Below are 21,667 nucleotides of genomic sequence, written 5' to 3'. Positions count from 1 at the left end.
TTTAGGAGGCTCTAGTAAAAAAGACAAAATAGGGAAAAATGGGAATGAGTGTTGAGAGAGAGAGAGAGGGCTGAGTGTCAAGTTTCTGTCCTTGAGGATTAAGTGATCTCAGCTAAAGAGGGAACATGAAGACATTTCAGCAAAAGAAACAAAGGGGAAGTTGTTGGAGAAACAAAGGAAAAGAATCATTTTGACTGCTTGATTTTTAATTACTCTGTGAATAATTATCAAGCGTGGTGATTTTGTGAAACACTACTTTCATTCTAGAAGGAACAGAGCGAATCAGAAAATTACAGTTAAATCTTGGCCTCTGCAAGTGTGAATATTCAAAATGTGATTATTTATGATGATGATGTAGAGTTCCCAGTCTAACTGAAATTAATCTTTCTGGAGCAGTGTAATTGAGTCACTGACATTTTCTGTGCAAAAATGCATAAAAGGCAAATTATAAGGAAGACAATTAGAAACATAATGGGCACATATTTTCAAGAATTCACTTCTCCTTTTTTCTTTCATTTCTCACAGGGTAAATGGGAAGTTGGAACCGTAATAGGCACATATTTTCAAGAATTCACTTCTCATTTTTTCTCTCATTTTTCACAGGGTAAATGGGAAGTTGGTAGCCCTGAAGGTGATCAGGCTGCAAGAAGAAGAAGGTACACCTTTCACAGCTATAAGGGAAGGTAAGTGCTTGTTATCTGAGCTTTCGTGTTTGTATGAGGCCTGTAGATATCTAAATATTATATATCTCTGAATATGTGGAGTTTTAAAATTACATGATCATATCTCTTATTGGGTGGTATAAACTGAAATTTAAAAATCAGTACCTCTTGCAATCACATCAAGTCATGTTCCATTAAATAAGACCATCCTGCTGTATGTATGCTCAGATATGGGAAAAAACACCTATGCATTGGTGGTGAGGCTACATCACGAATTGTCTGATTTTGTCAGGATGCATATTAGTTTCGTATTACCCTTTATCCGTGGCCTTTAAGGAAAATTGTTAAAAATGGGAGAAGGGGATTGTATTATCTGATTAGCCATTTGAATTTCATCTTTGTTGATTTCTTTCTTGCTGTCCTTTACTGTGTTTTCTATTGGTTTTTCTTATTGATATATAGACACTTTTAACGTATTTGGGTCACTTCTGTTGTAATATTTTTTAATTCTGTCATTTTCTAAAAATTCCTTTTATAATGTTATTTGCTAGATAGAAGATTTACTTTTTATGAAACAAAATAAAAATCAAATATTTCTTTGCTTTGTTAATTTCTTTTCTTTTCTTTTTCTTTCTTTCTTTCTTTTTTTTTTTTTTTTCTGAGACAGAGTCTCTCTCTGTCACCCTGGGTAAAGTGCCATGGCATCATCATAACTCACAGCAATCTCAAACTCCGGGGCTCAAGCCATCCTCTTGCCCTAGCCTCCTAAGTAAGTGGGACTACAGGTGCCTGTCACAATGCCAGGCTAGTTTTTGTCTTATTTTTTTTAGTAGAGACAGGATCTTGCTCTTGCTCAGGCTGGTCTTGAACTCCTGAGCTCAAGAATCCACCCGTCTCAGTCTCCCGAGTGCATAAGCCATTATACCCAGCCTGCTTTTTTTCTGCATAGAAAAGTATCTCTACTCCCAGAGAATAAAATGCTTCCTTTATTAATCAGAATGATTTAATTCAGTTTCATAACTTTTAGGATTATTAGCTTTACCTTTACTACATTTTTAAAAGTGCACATTATCTTTTAAAAATGTATAAATTTATGGAGTATAAGGGCAATTTTGTCACATGCATATTTTGTGTAGTGGTGAGGTCAAGGCTTTAGGGTATCCAGCACCCAAATAACATACGTTGAATGCACCCATGAATTAATTTCGTATCATCCACCCTGGACTCCTTCACCCTTATGAATCTCCACTGTCTGTTATTCCATGCCCTACATCCATGTGTGCACATTATATAGCTCCCACTTACAAGTGAGAGCATGCAATATTTGACTGTCTATGTTTGGTTTGTTTCATTTAAGATAATTGCCACTGGTGCCATCCATGTTTCTGTAAAAGATAGGATTTCATTCTTTTTTATGGCTGAATAGTAAGTATCCCATTGTGCATATACCACATTTCCTTTATCCAGTCTTTCATTGATGGACGCTTAGGTTGATTCCCTATCTTGGCTATTGTGAATAGTGCTGCAGTAAACATACAAGTGCAGGTATATATATATATTTTTTTTGATATATGGATGTCTTTTCCCTTAAGTAAGTACCCTAGTAGTGATATTACTAGGTATAATGATAGTTCTATGAGAAATTTTCATACTGTTTTCCATAGAGATTGTACTAATTTATATTTCCACCAACAGTATATGAGTTCCTGTTCCTCTGCATCCTTGCCAATATCTATTAGTTTTTGACTTTTTAATAGCCATTCTGACTGGTGTAAGATGGTATCTCATTGTGGTTTCTATTTCCATTTCTCTGATGATTAGTCATATTAAGCATCATTTCACATAATTGTTTGCCATTGGTATATATTCTTTTGAAAAACATCTATTCATATCCTTTGCCAACCTTTTAATGGGATTATCTGTTGTTATTGAGTTGAGTTCCTTGTATATTCTGAATATTAAATCCTTGTCACATGTATATTTTGCGTATATTCTCTCCCGTTCTGCAAGTTGTCTGTTCGCTGTGTTATTTTTTTTCTGTGTAGAAAAGATTTTTAGTTTAAGCCCCATTTGTTCATTGTTGTCTTAGTCATGAATTCTTGTAATTTAAGACCTTAGTTTATTTTTACATTGAAGAGATCACAGATATTATTCTGCTTATCCATAACATAACTCAGTGGTTTGCTACAATAATTTGATTGAGGTATTAATGAACTAAATGTAGTCTGACACTGGTCTGGTTTGCTTCCCAAAATTATCAATGTGATTTACACATTATATTTCTGAGAAATTTTCTTTCTTTTTTCACTTTCTCAGCTCTCATTTTCCTTTTCATTCCATTTTAATTTGGTTTCCATCATTTCTTTTTAGCTGAACCTGTCCTTATAAAGTTCATCATCACCTTCTTCTTGCCAAATCAAATAGATACCTCTCTGTCTTAATTACCCAACATTTGAGAAGATTGTACATGGTTCAAACATTCTCTTTTGTGACATCAGATTTCCAAATAGGTAGGTTTTTGTCTTTCTCTTGTTCTGGCTCCTCTAAATTTTGAAGGGTTTCAAGATAGGGAAGGGCCTTCCTTTTTCTAGTAAGTATTTTTTCCTAAGTGATTTTGTTCATTTCATGAGTTTAAAGAGCAACTGTGAGCTGATGACTTACATGTGCATCTCATTGGCTAAGACTGTGCTCCATTTCCATTTCATGTATCCATCTGCCTACTTGGCATCTTCTCTTGAATCCAGTAATGTGTGAAGGGGATAGTACTTCAGTACTGATAAGATTCATTTCAGGAATGCAAGGCTGGTTCAAAAATTGATCATTATATAACAGTCACTTCAGCTATAACACATCCAAGTGAAACTCATTGTCCTTCTACCATAACCCAAACCATATCCCCCCTGTGTTAGTTCTGTCAGCATTCAGTGCTCCCTGCACTCAAATCTAGTCCAAGACCAAGACCTGTTAATTACTTCTTTAAATGATACCCATACTTGTCTACATTCTCTCTCTTCACTGTCACCCCCTGTCCAGGATTTCATCAGTTCTTCCTTGAACTTCCTCAATAGCTTCTTAATTGTACTCCTCACATCTCTTACCTTCTTACTGTCCCTTCTGTGCTCTGTAGACAATGCCATCTTCTGAAAACCTAAATCATAGTATGTCCGTTCTTTTTAAGGTACTGTGTGATTGATTTCCTGCATAATGCTACATGATTTCCTGTCTGAGGGATTTCAAACAGGCTTTTCCATCTGGTTGGGATGTTCTTCCCCAGTTCTTTTCAGATGACAGGTATTAGCTTCTCTTTTCAGAGAAGTTTCTTTTGCTCATTCTAGCTAATAGAGCAGCTGACCATTTCACTCTTCTTCGCTTGTCATGTCACCACCTATTTATTTCCATTATAGTTCTCATTAGAATCTGGAACAGTTTTCTCCCCACTCTATTAGTAGATAATGTTTATGAGGTCAGGGACTTTGTTTAATTGTTCACTGCTGTATCTTCAACATCTAGTGTGGCAATCATGCTGTAATAGTGAGTAACTAAAGAAAAATTATTAACCTAGAGTCTGTAAATATGACAGAGTATTAGAGAGACTTTGCACCGTCAAGGAAGCTACCTTCCAGGTGGAGATTGAATGTATAGATAACAAGTGAACAAAATGTGGTGGCATATCAGTGCCGTATCATTTTAAAAAGATCGTAGGCTCAAGGATATTCCTTCAATAGTGAAAGGAGATAAAGTGGAAGTTGAGTCTCACATTAGGTATAAGCTGGAGAAACAATAAAGAATAAATTGAGGATGACTTGTATTTCAGATGGGCATGGAAAAGGAGCTGAGACCAGCAATGAAAAGTGCTATGAAAAGGAATAGTTGAGACTAGGAGTTCTCAGTTGGTGAGAGTGGGAGGGTTGGGCGGTTACTGCTGCACAGGAGGTGTTTTTGTCATCACAGTAATTGGCCGGTACAGCTGGCATTTAGTGGTTGGGAGCAAGATATTTTGCAATGCGGGGGATAGACTAATGCAGAGGGAGAGCAACTACAGCCTGGGACCCACTGCTTATTTTTGTAGATTAAGTTTTATCTGATCATAGCCATTCGTATTATCTGTGACTTCTTTCTTAGACACAGCTGAGTACTTATGACAGACTGTATGGTCCTCCAAATATAGAGTATATGCTTTCTTGCCCTTTACAGAAAAAAGTTCTGTAAAGCTGTTTTAAAGAAGTTCTAATACAATGAGCAGTTAGCACGTGTGTCCCACAAACCTTTCAAATGTTTTACTAGGTATTAATGCGAGATAAAAATCTGTTGGTATTTGTCTGGGCCTATAACCCAACTGTTTCACATATAAACAAAAAGTATGCTATATTTTAATATGTACCAAATTATTCAGGAATATTATGGTGTATAATCAAGGGGAAATTGTATATTTTTTTGTTAAAACTTTACTACCACTTGTTCACATTTTGGAAAACTGTGTAACCAATGACAATACTGCTTGTGTTGCTTAAGTTTCTAATGTAGCACTCCTGATTAGTCTGCATTGCAATGGTTATATTTACGGAGAGTCTCTATATAGATGTGAGCCGTACTCTTCAATGTTTTCTGGTACAGTTGTGCCTGGACATTTACATATTTAAAGACCTTATTTTATTACATTTCTCTCCCCCTAACCTGCACTTAAGAGGCAGGATCTTGCACTGCTTCCCAAGTTTGACTACAATAGCATCATCATAGCTCACTGGCTTACTGCAGCCTCAAACTCCTAGACTCAAGTGACCCTTCTGGCTTAGCCTCCCAAGTAACTAGGTCTGTGGGCACAAGGTACCATACCCAGCTTATTTCTTTACTTTTTGTAAAGATAGGAGTTTTGCAATATTGCCCAGGCTGACCTCAAACTCCTGGCCTCAAGTGATCCTCCTGCCTCTGCCTTCCGAAGTGCTGGGATTACGGGTGTGAGCCACTGCACCTGGCTGACACTTTTTCTTTTTTTGTATTTCACTTACATAAAGGTGGAGATTAATATATTTGAAATTATATGTATATGAATATTTGAAATTATGTGTGTGCATTTATCCTATTACACATATCCTATTATGTACGAATTCCATTTCTTAGTAGTAAAGGCAAAAAATGTAGTATTGCATATGACATGATTGAAAACCATTGGCTGAGATAGGATAATGGATTCCTGTTAGCTGTGGAGGAAGAAACCTGCTATTGAATTAGATTATGGTAGATCCTGAATATGAGAGAGGACAGTTGCAAGGTGGGCTGGGCCGAGGAGGAAGCTGAAGGAAAAGGAAACTGGCCAGTGGCAGGATCTGCTAGTGTGTAGGGTGTGCACTAGAATTAACTTGTCTAACTTTGCTCTTGATACTAGTCCTGGTTCAAGGTTAAGAGCAAGTTTATAATGATGTTGGAAGCAAGTGAAGCAGGTCAAATGCAAATTGTTGATGGTCTACTTGTTCACATTAGCTGGTGTGAGGCGAGGCCCTTGAGCACATTAATAATTGGTAGGGTCGGGCGGCACCTGCGGCTCAGTTGGAAAGGTGCTGGCCCCATATACTGAGGGTGGCGGGTTCAAACCCAGCCCCGGCTGAACTGCAACCAAAAAAAAAAAAAAAAAAAAGAATAGCTGGGCGTTTTGGTGGGCGCCTGTAGTCCCAGCTACTCGGGAGGCTGAGGCAAGAGAATCGCTTAAGCCCAGGAGTTGGAGATTGCTGTGAGCTGTGTGAGGCCATGGCACTCTACCGAGGGCCATAAAGTGAGACTCTGTCTCTACAAAAAAAAAAAAATAATAATAATTGGTAGGGTCAAGGCCACACAGAGGAGCAGTGAATCCCCAACACACTGAAGGCTGGATTTGGCAGGCAACATGACTTCCCTTTAAGCCTTTAGATGAACTTAGGAATTGGCCTTCAGCCACAGTTACATTGTAGAATTGTAGAATGCAGAGCTGTGTAGGTGGAACCTTGTTCCATGGGTTAGAGAGTCTCGAAGACTTAAGCTGTGCATATTAGAAAGAGAAATCTGATTATTAGGACATGATATAGATTAGATAATGAGGAAACTGGAAGCTGATAAATCAGTCATTCAAAGTAGTGCAGGTTTAAAATGATGGGTTTGTTGGAAGGCAGTGGCAAAAAATGATGTTGTATAGAAATGCCAGAGTGAGGCAAATTATTGGCTGTAAATGATGTAGGAAAGAAATATCAATGGTTTTGAGTTTGATGAATGAAAAAATGATGTCAGAAATAGAAATGGGTTTTGATTGCACGTAGAATCGTTGTTAATGCTTTACAGTTTAATTTAATCTTCACATTAGCCCTTTGAAGCTGTTTTTTTTTTATTTATTTTACTTTATTTTTCTTTTTTTCTTCTTGAAGCTTTTTTTTTAATATAACTTACATTGTTTATAGCATCTACATGAAATTGAGGCTCAGAGAAGTTAGATGACTAGTGTAAGGAGTTGGATCTTGTACCTAGATCTTGTTAGATTCCAGAACAGTATCAATGCTGACTTTTTGGAGTTTAGTTTGGGTTCTACAGATTTTGAGCCCCTGAGATCCCTACGTGAAAATGTCCTGTTGGTAAGGTAGGAATATAGCTCACAAAAGCATTTAGCATGAGCAGTCTGCATTTGCCATGGTCCTTAAGAACTTGAACAAGTGTAAGATTTTTGTAGAAGAGAACTTTGAGTGAAAACAGGAAGATAGTTGCAAGGTAGTGTAGTGAGGTGGGAACCCCCAGGGATATTGGAGTCAGGAAAGCTGAGTTTTGATCCTAATTTTGTTTTCATCACTGTACAACATAAGACAAGCCACCTGTATTAGTTTGCTAGGGTTACTGCAACAAAGTGCTACAGATTGGCTGGTTTAAACAACAGGAATTTATTGTCTCACGGTTCTAAGGCTGGAATTATGAGAGCAGAGTGTCATGGCTGTCCTCATGAGGGCCGAGAGGGAAGGATCTGGGCCAGGCCCTTCTGCACAGCTTGTAGGTGTGGTCCGTCTTCTCCCTGTGTCTTCACGTCATCTTTCCTCTGTACCTGTTGGTGTCCAAATTTTCTCCTCTTGTAAGGACCCCATTTGTATTGGATTGGGGCCCACCTTGTGACCTAATTTTGACTTAATCACCTCTTTAAAGACTCTGTCTCCAAAGACAGTCACATTCTGAGGAATTGGGGTGATGATTTCAAAATGAGTTTTCTAGGGCACACAGTTCCACCTATAACACCACTGGATGGCTTGGGCCCTAGTAACCCTGCCCTCAGAAAACAGGAGTTGGATCATGCCATCTCTTAGCCACTCTGCCTTAGAATTGTGGTTTTGATTCCCCAAGGAATCTTTAAACTCAGATTTTTGAATGTTCTGAAGATTAGGAAATGTTAGATGAATTGTTAAGGCCTGGAAAAACTGGTCACAAAATGACATCGAATTTTCCTTTGAACAGAGGAAATGTCTTGAATAAAAGAAAGGCTGTCCTTCTAATAAAGTTTGACTTCCAAGTGATTTTTAGTGGAGATCAGTGACCCTACAAAAGGAGGAAGAATTAAACTCTGGGTCAGTTTTGATTCTTTCTTGCCTTCTCCTTCCTACCTTTCTTAGTCACATTTTTCTGCTGTTTATGTGTGGAACCAAAAGGCTGTCATGATTGCTCAGCCTTTTTATCTTTCCCTGTTAATAGTTCTAGAAGTTCATGCCCAACAACATCTCCATCTAACTAGTGGTAGAACTTGAAATATTTAGGACAAGGGGGAAAATACTTGGGATATGCTCATTTTTATATGCATAAGGAAGGAGCAAGGCTTGTTCAGTTGGATGAAACACTTGAATTTGAGTTTCCCTCTCTTCTGCTGTTTTGATCAATTTCTCATTCACAAAATGTCAACAGCAGGAAGAACTCAAAATACGAAAGCACCATGCACAGTTAAGTAGTTTTCAAGTGGCTGCTTGCCACTTATAGGCTTATCTAGGAATTTGGATTTTAGCACATAATTTTCACCTAAAGTGGAAATCCTTGCAAGCAACCTTAATATTACCTAGATTTATGTCCAAAGATAGACTTTGAATTTTATCTAATTGCGCTAGAGTGTGCAGGTTCAGGAGCTTTGAAACTCATTCTGTCTTTGATGGCAGCTTAGAGAAATTTGGCAGCAATGCCGAGGACCAGCCTTTCTATTTAATTTCGAGTCCTTGTAGGATATTGCCATGGTCTGGGGTGGTATTCATAAAGGGTCAGGAAATACAGGAAAGGTTGGAAAGGGAATAGATGAATGTTATCAGGTATTCCACATTTAAAACAAAGTGTGTATGTTCTTATTCTGTGATATTATGTTTTACATGTCTAAAATGCTTTATCTTAAGATTTCCCCAGACAAGGCATAAAAGTAAGGGAAATAATTATTTCCTTTCATGGGTTCTTGAATATCTGATGTTTTTCTTAGGTGAGAGTTATGATGCTTAAAGAGAAAGCTAGGTAACTCTAATATGAAATAATTTTAGCACAAAAACAGAAGTAGATGTATGGAACAGAATAGAGAACCAAGAGATGAACCCAGCTACTTACCATTATTTGATCTTTGACAAGCCAATTAAAAACATTCAGTGGGGAAAAGATTCCCAATTTAACAAATGGTGCTGGGTGAACTGGCTGGCAACCTGTAGAAGACTGAAACTGGACCCACACCTTTCACCATTAACTAAGATAGACTCTCACTGGATTAAAGATTTAAACTTAAGATATGAAACTATAAAAATACTAGAAGAGGGTTCAGGGAAAACTCTTGAAGAAATCGGTCTGGATGAATATTTTATGAGGAGGAACCCCCGGGCAATTGAAGCAGCTTCAAAAATACACTACTGGGACCTGATCAAACAAAAAAGTTTCTGCACAGCCAAGAACACAGTAAGTAAAGCAAGCAGACAGCCCTCAGAATGGGAGAAGATATTTGCAGGTTATGTTTCCGACAAAGTTTTAATAACCAGAATCCACAGAGAACTCAAATGTATCAGCAAGAAAAGAACAAGTGATCCCATCTCAGGCTGGGCAAGGGACTTGAAGAGAAACTTCTCTGAAGAAGAAAGGTGCATGGCCTACAGACATAGGAAAAAATGCTCATCATCCTTAACCATCAGAGAAATGCAAATCAAAACTACTTTGAGATATCATCTAACTCCAGTAAGATTAGCCCATATCACAGAATCCAATCCCAAGACCAGAGATGTTGGCGTGGATGTGGAGAAAAGGGAACACTTCTCCACAGCTGGTGTAGAAATTAATACATTCCTTTTGGAAAGATTTTTGGAGAACACTTAGAGATCTAAAAATAGACCTGCCATTCAATCCTATAATTCCTCTACTAGGTATATACCCAGAAGACCAAAAATCACATTATAACAAAGATATTTGTACCAGAATGTGTATTGCAGCCCAATTCATAATTGGTAAGTCATGGAAAAAGGGCAAGTGCCCATCGATCCACGAATGGATTAATAAATGGTGGTATATGTACACCATGGAATATTATGCAGCCTTAAAGAAAGATGGAGACTTTACCTCTTTCATGTTTACATGGATGGAGCTGGAACATATTCTTCTTAGTAAGGTATCTCAAGAATGGAAGAAAAGGTATCCAATGTACTCAGCCCTACTATGAAACTAATTTATGGCTTTTGTGTGAAAGCTATAACCCAGTTATAACCTAAGAATACGGGGAAGGGGGAGAGGGAGGGGACGATGGGCGGAGGGAGGGTGATTAGTGGGATCACACCTATGGTGCATCTTACGAGGGTACATGTGAAACTTACTAAATGTAGAGTTTAAATGTATTAACACAGTAACTAAGAAAATGTCAGGAAGGCTATGTTAACCAGTGTGATGAAAATATGTCAAAAGTACATAAAACCAGTGTATGGTGCCCCATGATTGCATTAATGTACACAGCTATGATTTAATAATAAAAAAAAAGAAAAAAAAGGAAATAATTCTAGATTAAAATGGTGAAAATGTCAACAGACCATATGCAGTGTTTACTTGCTCCCTGTGCATACGTGGCCAGAGCCTCGTCTCATTTCATTCTTACAAACCCTCTAAGGTGAATTCTATTATTTCTATTTTAAGGTGAAGAAAATTAGGAACGGAGAGATTAAGTCACTCACCTGAGGTCACATTTAGTTTCTGGTAGAGTTAAAAGTTGAACCTGGGCAGTCACACTGCAGAGTCTAACCTTGAAGGCTGTAGGGTCCGGGCACAGTGGCTGGTGCCTGTTATCCCAATGACTTGGCAGGTGGAGCTGGAGGAGACCTTGAGCCCAGGAGTTTGAAGCTGCAGTGAGCAATGATGGCACCACTGCACTCTAGCCTGGGTGGGTGACAGAGCAAGACCCTGTTTCTTAAAAATCATAAAATTAAACTGGTATGGAAGAAATCCTTACTTGCCTTTTCCTAGCTCCTGGTGACCGATGACAGTTTTTGGTGTCCTTTGGCTTAGAACTACTTCATTCCAATCTCTGCTTCCATCTTCAGGCCATCGTCTCTGGGTGTCTCTTTGTGTCTTCTCCTCTTCTTGTAGGGACACCAGTAATTTAATTCTGATCCTACTCTAATCCAGTATGGCTTCATCTTAAGTTAGTTAATTACATCTGCAAAGACCTTACTTACAAACTTAGGTCACATTCTAAGGTGGATATGAATTTTTGGGAGACACTATTCATCCCAGTACAAGTATGTATTCTTCTCAATTTCACAGAGAGATTTGTAGATAGTAGTGGACTGGGACCTTGATTGCACAGTAGAAAGCTTAGGAGAAAAACATACTATATATTGGTTTTAATAATACTCTTGGTTTTCTTTTTGCTGAAATTTGTATATATTGCATGGTGATTTGGTTTTGTTTCTCTATAAATAGGCTCTTTTGTTATTCATTTACTTTTTTTTTTTTTCCGACAAAGTGAACTCACTTTGTCACCCTTAGTAGAGTGCTGTGGTGTCACAGCTCATAGCAACCTGAAACTCTTGGGTTCAAATGATCCTCTTGCTTCAGCCTCCCGAGTAGCTGGGACTACAGTGCCTGCTACAACACTCAGCTATTTTTAAAGATGGGGTCTTGCTCTTGCTCACGGTGGTCTTGAACTCCTGAGCTCAGGCAATCCACCTGCCTTGGCCTCCCAGACTGGTAGGATTACAGGCATGAGCCATTGCACCCGGCCTGTTGTTCATTTGCTTTTATTTTTAAGAAAAATATCATACTTCCTAGATGATTGTTTCATGAAGTGTGGCTCTGTGACAGATTACATGTGTCAGGGCAGTGAATATGATTGAGACATTGGTAGTTTAGTCTGGGTTGGAAGCAGGGAGACCTGGTATAATGGAGATCCCCAAGGCTCCTAAATAGATATTATAAACGTCTGTGTCCACAGTTCTCTACATTGTTAGGATTTCAGACACATTCACTCAAAAAAATATTATAAATCTTGTTTGGATTCCTGGGCTGCTCTGGAAATGTCTTTTTAATAGAGATATACAGTTGAACAAATCAACTCTGATGATTTGTAGCTCTGATGATCAAATAGAACGTAAATGATAGGTTTCTAATCATTTTTGATTATCACCTAAATCATCTTTTCAAATATCTAGATTTGAAGACACATCTTACCCTTATCACCTTCCTAGTGGAGAGAGGACATCTGCCAGAGAGAACTCAGGCCTTTCATTTCCTCCCTTTCTTAAGCTCCTGGAAGCTAACTTGAGAGATGGGAAGGATGGGAAGAGCCTCCTGGGGCGTAAGCTCCTCTGGACAGAACCCAGAAGGCAGTGCCGGGGAGGGAGGGAGAAGGCAAACATTTGTTTCCATGTTTGTGCTTTCTCAATATTGGTGTTTTGAATTTTTCATCCTCTTGTAATAATTTCGAAGTTAACAAGCAGATTATAAACATATTTTATAGTGGCTTTAAGCTGTATAATCCAACATCTGACCCTGTGCAGTGGGTGAGAAGTTAAAGTAGGTATCTTCCCGCGATCTTAAAATAGTGGAGCAAATAAAAAGAGAGAGGCTATGGTTAGGGGCCGAGGTGAGGGGAAGTGGAGTATGGGAAAGGTAACGAGTTCAATCAATGTGTTTGAGGTCTGGCATTCATGTGGCAGTTGTTTATGTGGTGGTGCAATTTAGATAACAGGTTAGTTGTACCTAAATTGAGAACCTTAACAATCATATTCAAGTGTGTCATCTCACTGAGTTTTTCAATACTACAGGGAATGTTGATGTTACCTTAATTTTGCTATTTAAGAACCTGAGTCTATAAAGATGTTTGCCCAGAGTCACACAAATAATTAAATGACAGATTCAGAGCTCAGCTTGGATCTTTGGTGTTGGTCAAGGGGCCACACTGGGAGGGCCACATGTGGCCTTGAGACAGGCTCCGGACCATTGTAACTTGTGCCTGCAGCTGTGCCTGGCACATCATGGGCACTTTGTACATGTTGAGTGACTGACTAAACTCCCAAGTCTTTTTTTTTTTTTTTTTGCAGTTTTTGGCTGGGGCTGGATTTGAACCCGCCACCTCAGGTATATGGGGCTGGTACCCTACTCCTTTGGGCCATAGGCGCCACCCATTTTTCTTTTTTTTTTTTTGAGACAGTCTCACTATGTAACCCTTGGTAGAGTGCTATGGCATCACAGCTCACAGCAACCTCAAACTCTTGGACTTAAGCAATTTTCTTGCCTCAGCCTTCCAGTAGCTAGGACTAGAGGTGCCTGCCACAACGCCTGGCTATTTTTTGGTTGCAGTTGGCATTGCTGTTTAGCAGTAGCAGGCCCAGGCCAGGCTTGAACCCCCCAGCTTCGGTGTATGTGGCTGGCACCCTACTCACTAAGCTATGGGCGCCAGGCTTCAAGTCCTTTCTTTTTATTCTACTATACCGCATTGCTATGGAGAAAGAAATCCATGTTAAGAAAACTGTGCACGGATTCTTTTCAGGCAGCTACAAAGCGAAGCATAGAGGTGTTGTTGGAAAATTTTCAGTCTTGGCGGAGACTATGCTATTGGCTTTGTGATCATGAGTAATCTTTTAACATATTTTGTCTTCATTTTCCACATTTTTGAAATGAAATGGAGACTATATAACATTATTAGAACTTCATGATTAAAATAATAGTGCCAGCATGAGCCATTAACCCAGGTAGAGGATCTATAATTGTGTTATCAGTGTTCGTCATACACTGGCTGTAATGGGATGTACATTTATTGTGTTAAAATACTTCTAAGCCCTCTAATAATAACACCTTATGTCTGTCACTGCAAAAATTAGCATGAATTGCTTCAGAGCATTTTACAATTGACAGGCAAGGATTTTGTAAATGGAAGGTAAAAATCTGAGTCTAGACTGAGATTCTATGTGAGCTTATATAAATTGCCACAATTGTTATTTTTTTAAGTCTGAGTAATTTGATGTGTGTCTGCCAATTGATAGCAACAAAATTTCTAAGTTGTTAGATCATGTGACTTTCAAAACTATGAAAATCATATCGTATTTTCTTCATGTCATTAATTTAAAAGATAAAGTTGGATTTTAAAAAAATTGCTTGACAGATTTTTTGGCTGCTTTCAACTTGTAAAAATTTTATATTACATTTTGTTCTATTTTGTCAACCGGAAATATAAATTGAGTTATGATTCTTTTGTATTTAAGATATTTTTAGAACTATTATGCAACCAGTTCTAATCTGAACATATTTATAACTGTCTAAAAATTCCAATGGACTTTTTCAATTCCTACCAGTATTTTAACAGTGCTACCTCGTTTACTTCTCACCATAATCCTGTGTTCTATGTAGGGAATATCTACAACTTGCAGATGAGGAAATTGAGGCCTGAAGATAACTATATTGTCCTGTGTCACACAGTTTGCTAGTAAATTTGGATATTTACAGGGATCAAGTATTTAAAAGTAATATATCCTTCCCTTTAAATTTTTTTGGCTAGTTTAAAAAGGTTATGGGAATTTATAATCTATATGTAAGCTGCTTTTCATGATGGCAATTAATAGAAATACTACATATTGCTTTAAAAAAAGGCAGCCCACTAGTACAACTTTATGACTTCTCAGTATTTGAGAAGCTGTCGTATGGTTTTGCCACCTTTGTCTATGTACTGCTTAGTGGTAAATGGAAACAGTCAGACGGTGACAACCCTGAACAGCAATTCATGACTGAGATCATGACCACTTATAGGGTTTCATTTCTTAAATGTCCTCAAGCTCTAGATTAAGATAAGTTTTCTTAAATATTTAGAGAACTGCTTGAGGAAGATGGCAAACAAGGAAACTTACTTGTGTTCATTTAAAAAAATAGATATGTGCGTGTATATTGGAACATACTTTCTGGAAAAGAATTTGACAGATCTAGAAAGAAGAGAGAGAAATGGACAAAAACATTTTTAAAAAAGAAATAATTGTCCCCAAATTACTAAATTTGTTGAAAAACATGATTAATCTGTCCATATAAGTAGATAGGACAAACATATGTTTGTCTGCAGTTAGGACAAATATAAAGAGACCCTAAACTAGATCCATTGTAGTCAACTGTTTAAAGGGAAAGAAAAAGAGGAAATCTTCAAGGCAGGGAAAATAAAATAACTTACTGCATGCAGGAGAACCACTAGAGGTGAGAAGGCAACACAATGACATATTCAAAATGCCTAAAAACAAGAGAAAACAAAACTCCAAAAGCCCAGATAACTAAAAGTCTACTCACAAACTATCCTTCAAAAATGAAGGCTGAGACATTTTTTCCTTCAATAAAGACTGAGGGAAATACTAAAGGTGGGCTGTTAGACTGGAAATAAAAAGTGACTCTAAGCAATAACTACATTCCAAAGGAAAAAAGAAAAGAACACCAGAAATGGTAAGTTATGTCGGTAAAAATAAGAGATTCTATACATTTTCCTCCTAATTTGTAAAAATGCATTATTTAGTGCAATAAATTATAACACTCTATTTTTGGATATAAAACATAAATAGATGTACTATGTATGAAAATAATAACAGAAAGGAGGGGAGAAATATGATTCCATAATCGCATGAAAATGCAATGAGATAGAATTGTCAAAGCTATGTCTTTTAGGAAAGAATTAAATGGAAGACTTACAGTGTATGATTTCAAAACTTTGCGTAAAGCTATAGCATTCAAGACAGGTTATGGTGTAAAAATGGGCGTATTGATCCTTAGACTAGAACAAACCCTTGCGTTTGTGAGTAGTTGATTTTTTTGTTTTTTGTTTTTTTTTGGAACCTGCCAGCCTTGGGGTTTGTGGCCAGTGCCCTACCCACCGAGCTATAGGAGCCTCCTGAGTAGTTGATTTTTAAGTAAGTTCCTAAGGCAATTCAGTGGAGTAGTGATAGTGTTTTGACAAATGGTGCTGGCTAGGCACAGTGGCTCATGCCTATAATCCCAACACTTCAGGAATCCCGAAGTTTGAGACCAGCCTAGGCAACATAGCAATGTCTGACTCCCATCTCCAACTCTGAGAAAAAAGAAACATTATCTAGATGTTGTGGTGTCTGCTGGTAGTCCCAGCTACTTGGAGGCTGAGGCAGGAGGATCCCTTGAACCCAGTGAACTATGATCTGGCCACTGCCCTCCACTGTGGGTAACAGAACAAGGACCCATCTCAAAAAAAAAAATAAGTAAAAATAAAATAAATAACTACACAAATGATTCTGTGACAATTGGCCATTCAAATGCAAACAGATTAATTTAGACCCTCAAAATTGATCATGTCCTTCTAATGTAAGAGATAAAACTATAAATCTTCTGGGAGAAAACCTGGTAGAAAATTGCTGTGGCCTTTGATTTGGCAAAGATTTCTTAGATATGGAAACAAGAACAAATTTATGACTGAAAATAGTTGGTAAGTTGGAGTGTCGCTTTCAAAAGACACCATTAAGAAAATGAAAAGACCAAATAATATATCTGATGAAAGATTTATATCTAAAAATACATAAAACATGTAAAGAGATCCAAAGCTCAGTAATGAGAAGATACCCCCCCACACACACACACACATTCTTTCCTTAAGTGGGCAGAAGATTTGAATAGATGTTTCACCCAAGAAGACATGTGAATGACTAATAAGCCCATCAAAGCATGCTCAAAGTCAATTAGTCCAAAATTAAATAATATCCTTGAGATATTACTACACAATAAATACCATGATTATAACTGAAAAGACCTTACCAAGTGTTGGCAAAGATGTGGAGTAACTGAAATCCTTATACACTTCTGTTGGGAATATTGGTTTATGGTACAGCCATTTTGGAAAACAGTTTGACAGTTCTTTTAAAGGTTAAATATTATGGTATCATAGAACTCAGTCACTCCAGTCCTGTTATTATCTCCCCAAGAGAAATGAAAACATGATTTTACACAAACACATATATGTAAATATTTCTAATGCTGCTATGCAGAATAGCCAGTATCAAGAAACAGTCTAAGTGTGTGTTTTGGGTATCAATTCATTTGTACAGCAATAAAAAGGCAGGGACTATTGGTAACATGCTTCAATGTGTTTGAACCTCAGAAATATTATGCTGAGTTAAAAAACCTGATTGTATGTATGTGATATTCCAGAAAAAGGCTTTCCTATAGCGAAAGAAAGCAGATTCCTGGTTGCCTGAGGCTAGAGCTGGAAGTGGGGATTGACTGAAAGTGTTGTGTCACTACACTGGTGAATTGAAAATATGCCAAAGTTGGGTTGTGTTTATGATTGGACGTCTCTATAAATTTATTAAAAACCACTGAGTCATACACTTATTTGGTGAATTTTACAGTTGGTAAATTATAGTTTAATAAGATTGCTTTACAAAAATTGATTGATGTTCATATAATAGAAATAATAACCTGTGGTTGGAAGAATACAAAACAAATAAACAAGTCTGAGTGACGGTAATTACTGCAGAACTCATTATGCAGAGGGTGCCAAAAAATGTGTGCAGGTTTTAAGAAAAAAAGCTAACCTATTGATGCCTGTCTCATGGTGATGTTAGCATTCATTTGCTTAGTATCTTTGTTTTGAGTAAATGTGGTACTACACATTGCTACTGTAATTCAATTCAACTTTGAAAAACAATACATAGATAACATCTCTTAAAACGTGTGTACATTTTTTGGCACCCCACTCCAGTGTCCATTAACAATTATTGAATTTTATACTTACAGTGGGTATATTTTATAGTTTGTAAACTATACCTCAACTAATCGTAATCATTTTCTTCTAATCTTATCAAAATATATTTATATGCTTAGTCAAAGAAAGAAGAAAATTAAAATATTAACACTAGTGAGTCAGTATCTTTGTCTCTATTTTTCAAATTCTCTAAACATGTGTTGCTTTTATTAATAGAAATAAACTTATCTTATTGAATGTAACATCTTGTAACTGATACCTCCTGTTCTCAAAGATCTTCAAATTTATTAGTAGAGAAAGATGAAAACATTACCAATTACCTTTTAGGCATGTAATTACAAAAGTCTGTTGAAAGGAGAAGTGAGTTAGCAACTGTTGGTGCTTGGGCATTGTTGCAGTCAGACAGAAGGAACATGCCCACATTCTACATCAGAGCTTTTTAGAAAAATCTTCCTTGCTGTCTGTGAGTTTTTAACAAACAGTCTTAATCACAGCATTCTATTTGTCAGTGAGAGAAAATAACCCAATTTCAGGAAAAAAATTATATAACTCATGCAGCCTAGGAACAAATTGTAAATGGCAACTGACTTGTTGAACTTCCACGACTCCAGAATGGAGCAGCAGATGGAGAAATTACTTCTCAGAGGAAGGGATATCCCTTTCCCTTTCAAACCTGAGTCCTCCTCCCAGTTCTGCCTGGACCATTTTTTAAAACCATGTTAAATTGCTACCTCTGCCAATGTTTTCTGGCTTTTATAGAAATAATCTTTCTTTCCTTTGTGCTCTTTTTCTTTATTTTCTTATTGTTTTTTTTTCTTGCATACACTTACCTTTTAGCACTTACTGTATTACACTTTGTGATATAGTCAGTTGTTTTCACATATCAGTAACTCCTTGGGGTCCTGTGTTCTAAGGTTGTCATATGAAGCAAGAGCTGACCAGTCATATCTCAACTCTTTTCCAAAGTGGAATTAAGCCAGAGTTCAGTTTGTGTTTTAATAGAATTTAGGCAGTAGTGAAAAGGGTTTCTGAATGAAAGCGGAAGGGATCACTGGTATGGGCATGGAGGAGATAGGATTTGGGCTGAAACCTCAAGGGTGGAGCAGATTCATATGAACAGAGTGACGCATGCCTGCTAGGGCAGCTGGCTGAAGTAGGAATGTCACTTCCTCCCCCCAGCACACAGCCCCACCACCAATATGGCTGGCATAGAGGAAATTAAATCTCTCCGCCATGGGGTGTGTGGGTTGTTCTAAAGTTTTGTAGTGAAAATGCTAGCTGTTGTTGTGTTCACTGTTATTCTACTAAAAAGATAATCTGGGCATTGTTCTATGCAAAGTATTAGATTTTAAGACTTCTATTTGAAAAAATAGATTATTGTTGCTATTGCATTTGTTACTATATAGCATGAGTTTAATTATTGATGCTGGATCATTAATATAGCCCAGGCATCTGGGATGGTTGGTGGGGAGAAAACCAGAATTCCTCCTAGAATCTGTAAGAAATGCTATGAAGCCTGTTGTAGAGACAACACAAGTCACTTTACCTTGGATGCTGATCTGCCATGTTGACCTTTTTCTTTCTTTCTTTCTTTTTTTTAACTTTAGAATATTATTGAGGTACACACATTTTGGTTACATAATTTGCTTTTGTATGTTTTAAGTCAAAGTTGTGTGTTCTTCACCTAAAATATGTGCATTGTACCTGTTAGGTGTGAATGTACCCTACCCGCCGCCCCCCGCCTTGCCTTGATCTCTGTTGAGTTTTACTTCCATATGTGCACATAATGTTAGTCAGCTAGTTCCAGTTTAGTATTGAGTACATGTGGTACTTGTTTTCCATTCTTGCAGTACTTCACTTAGAAGAGTATCTTTTGATTTTTAGTTTTGGAAAAGAGTCTCACTCTGTTGCTCCAAGCTAGGGTGCTTTGGCGTCAGCCTAGCTCACAGCAAACTCAGACTCCTGGGTTCAAGTGAGCCTCCCAAGTAGATGGAACTACAGGTGCCCATCACAACTGTTTTTTAGTAGAGGCAGGGTCTTGCTCTTGCTCATGTCTCAAACTCCTTTTTCTGTTTTTAGTAGAGGTGGGGTCTCATTCTTGGTCAGGCAGGTCTTGAACTCCTGAGCTCCCACCTCAGCCTTTTAGAGCAGGGGTCCTCAAACTGCGGCCCGTGGGCCACATGAGGCAGTTTTCTTTTTTTACTTCAAAATAAGATATGTGCAGTGTGCATAGGAATTTGTTCATAGTTTTTTTTTTGGTAAACTATAGTGCGGCCCTCCAACAGTCTGAGGGACAGTGAATTGACCCTCTGTTTAAAAAGTTTGAGGATGCCTGTTTGAGGCGTCCTCAAACAGGTACAGGATTATAGTAGTGAGCCATGGTGCCTGGCCTTTTTGACTTTTACTTTATTTTCCATCCTTGGTGTAAGATCATGTACTCATCATAAATCCTGCCTTTAGATTAAAGCAACCTTGATGTTATCATGCAAATTATAGGTTATTACACCCATATAGCATTCTTCCCTGTTCTGGAAGGTTGCTTTTCATTATATTTCACAGAACATGTATCCACTTTCTCTATGATATATAAGCCCTGGGTCTGGGATTAACAGGCACAAAGATTTACCTGTTTTATGGCTGCCCAACACCACCCTTCTGTCTAGAAGTTTCCCCAATAAAACCCCTTTTATTTCTCTGCCTCATTCTTTGGTTTCTGGGCCCCTTCAGCATTTGGGGGTGCTTTGCATATATAACCCTTTCATGGAACACCTGGAAAAGAGGAGATGGGACAAGATACTGAAGATCGTGTCTAATTAAGGGAATTAGTAAATTCTGAGAATGATTTGAGTGTCTTCTAGAAGGGTGAGTTTGAGGTAGATAGAACCACTTCCCAAAACAGGAAAGTCAGAGGTGGCAACAGTTTTAGGGCTAACGCGATTGAATTCATGTTATATGTACTGAACCAAGGGTGATAGCCATTTATCCCAGTAGAAAAAATCACAGAATCCTGGGATATAAAAGCTGAGAAGAGCATTAGTGATTATGTAATCTGGTCTGGTCATTTTACAAAAGAACAGAGTCCTAGAGAGAGTAGGCAGTTGGGACTATGAAGATCAGGAGAGGTTGGGGCTGTTGGGAAAGTCATGAGTCATCGCTGTAGAGAAGACGATGGCCAGAGATTTGACAGTGAATCACATCTTTACACTGCGGCTCTCACCTCAGATTATATTTGATCTTGGTATGAGGTGCCAAAAACCACGTCATTCAGATTCATCTCTATTTTTCATTTTCTTCTGACATTTTGGAATGTGGTGGAACTCCTTAAAAGACCATCAAATAATTCATATTTTAATTTAAAAAAAAGGCAAATTAATAGCATATGTAAGGAAAGTGTACCGTGTATATTGTGAGAAAAATTTAGAAGCAGAAAGTTAAGGGAAATTTCAGTATGAGACATTTATACTCTTTGGACACATTCCATCTTACTCAAGTCCCTGAGTATACCCATAAGGATTGAATTGATAGTAGTACTTTCAAAAACTTTAACAATTTGAACAGGATCCAAGAAAAAGAAGTGAAGGAAATAATAAGCAGGAGCTTGGCAGCGGTCCTGTTATCTGTGAGCTGATATTCTTTCCTTTTGTCCTACCTACGGCTTAGGACTAGTGTGGGCAGGAAGCAGCGGCAGGGGGCCGTTTTAATGATGACAACTCAGTTTCACAGAATTATTGATGATTATAAATTTTTCTTGCTAGGGACGGAGATTAGTTTTTCTGTAGGGCCTTGGGCACTTTCTTTTTTTAAAAATAGAATTGAGTCT

General features: G+C 37.8%; 1 protein-coding gene across 1 annotated transcript in view; it reads left to right on the top strand.

The window, feature by feature from the left end:
* The window catches only part of CDK14 (cyclin dependent kinase 14), a 535,950-nt gene that overhangs the window by 95,664 nt on the left and 418,619 nt on the right, over nucleotides 1-21,667 (top strand). The window contains exon 3 of the mRNA XM_053553550.1: nucleotides 604-683. Within this exon, the coding sequence (XP_053409525.1) occupies nucleotides 604-683 (80 nt within the window). The remainder of the gene's footprint in view (nucleotides 1-603; nucleotides 684-21,667) is intronic.

Source organism: Nycticebus coucang, chromosome 11, assembly GCF_027406575.1.
Source record: "Nycticebus coucang isolate mNycCou1 chromosome 11, mNycCou1.pri, whole genome shotgun sequence".
Classification (NCBI taxonomy): Eukaryota; Metazoa; Chordata; class Mammalia; order Primates; family Lorisidae; genus Nycticebus; species Nycticebus coucang.
The sequence above is the reverse complement of the archived record's forward strand: the minus strand, read 5'-3'. Positions and strand labels throughout refer to the sequence as shown.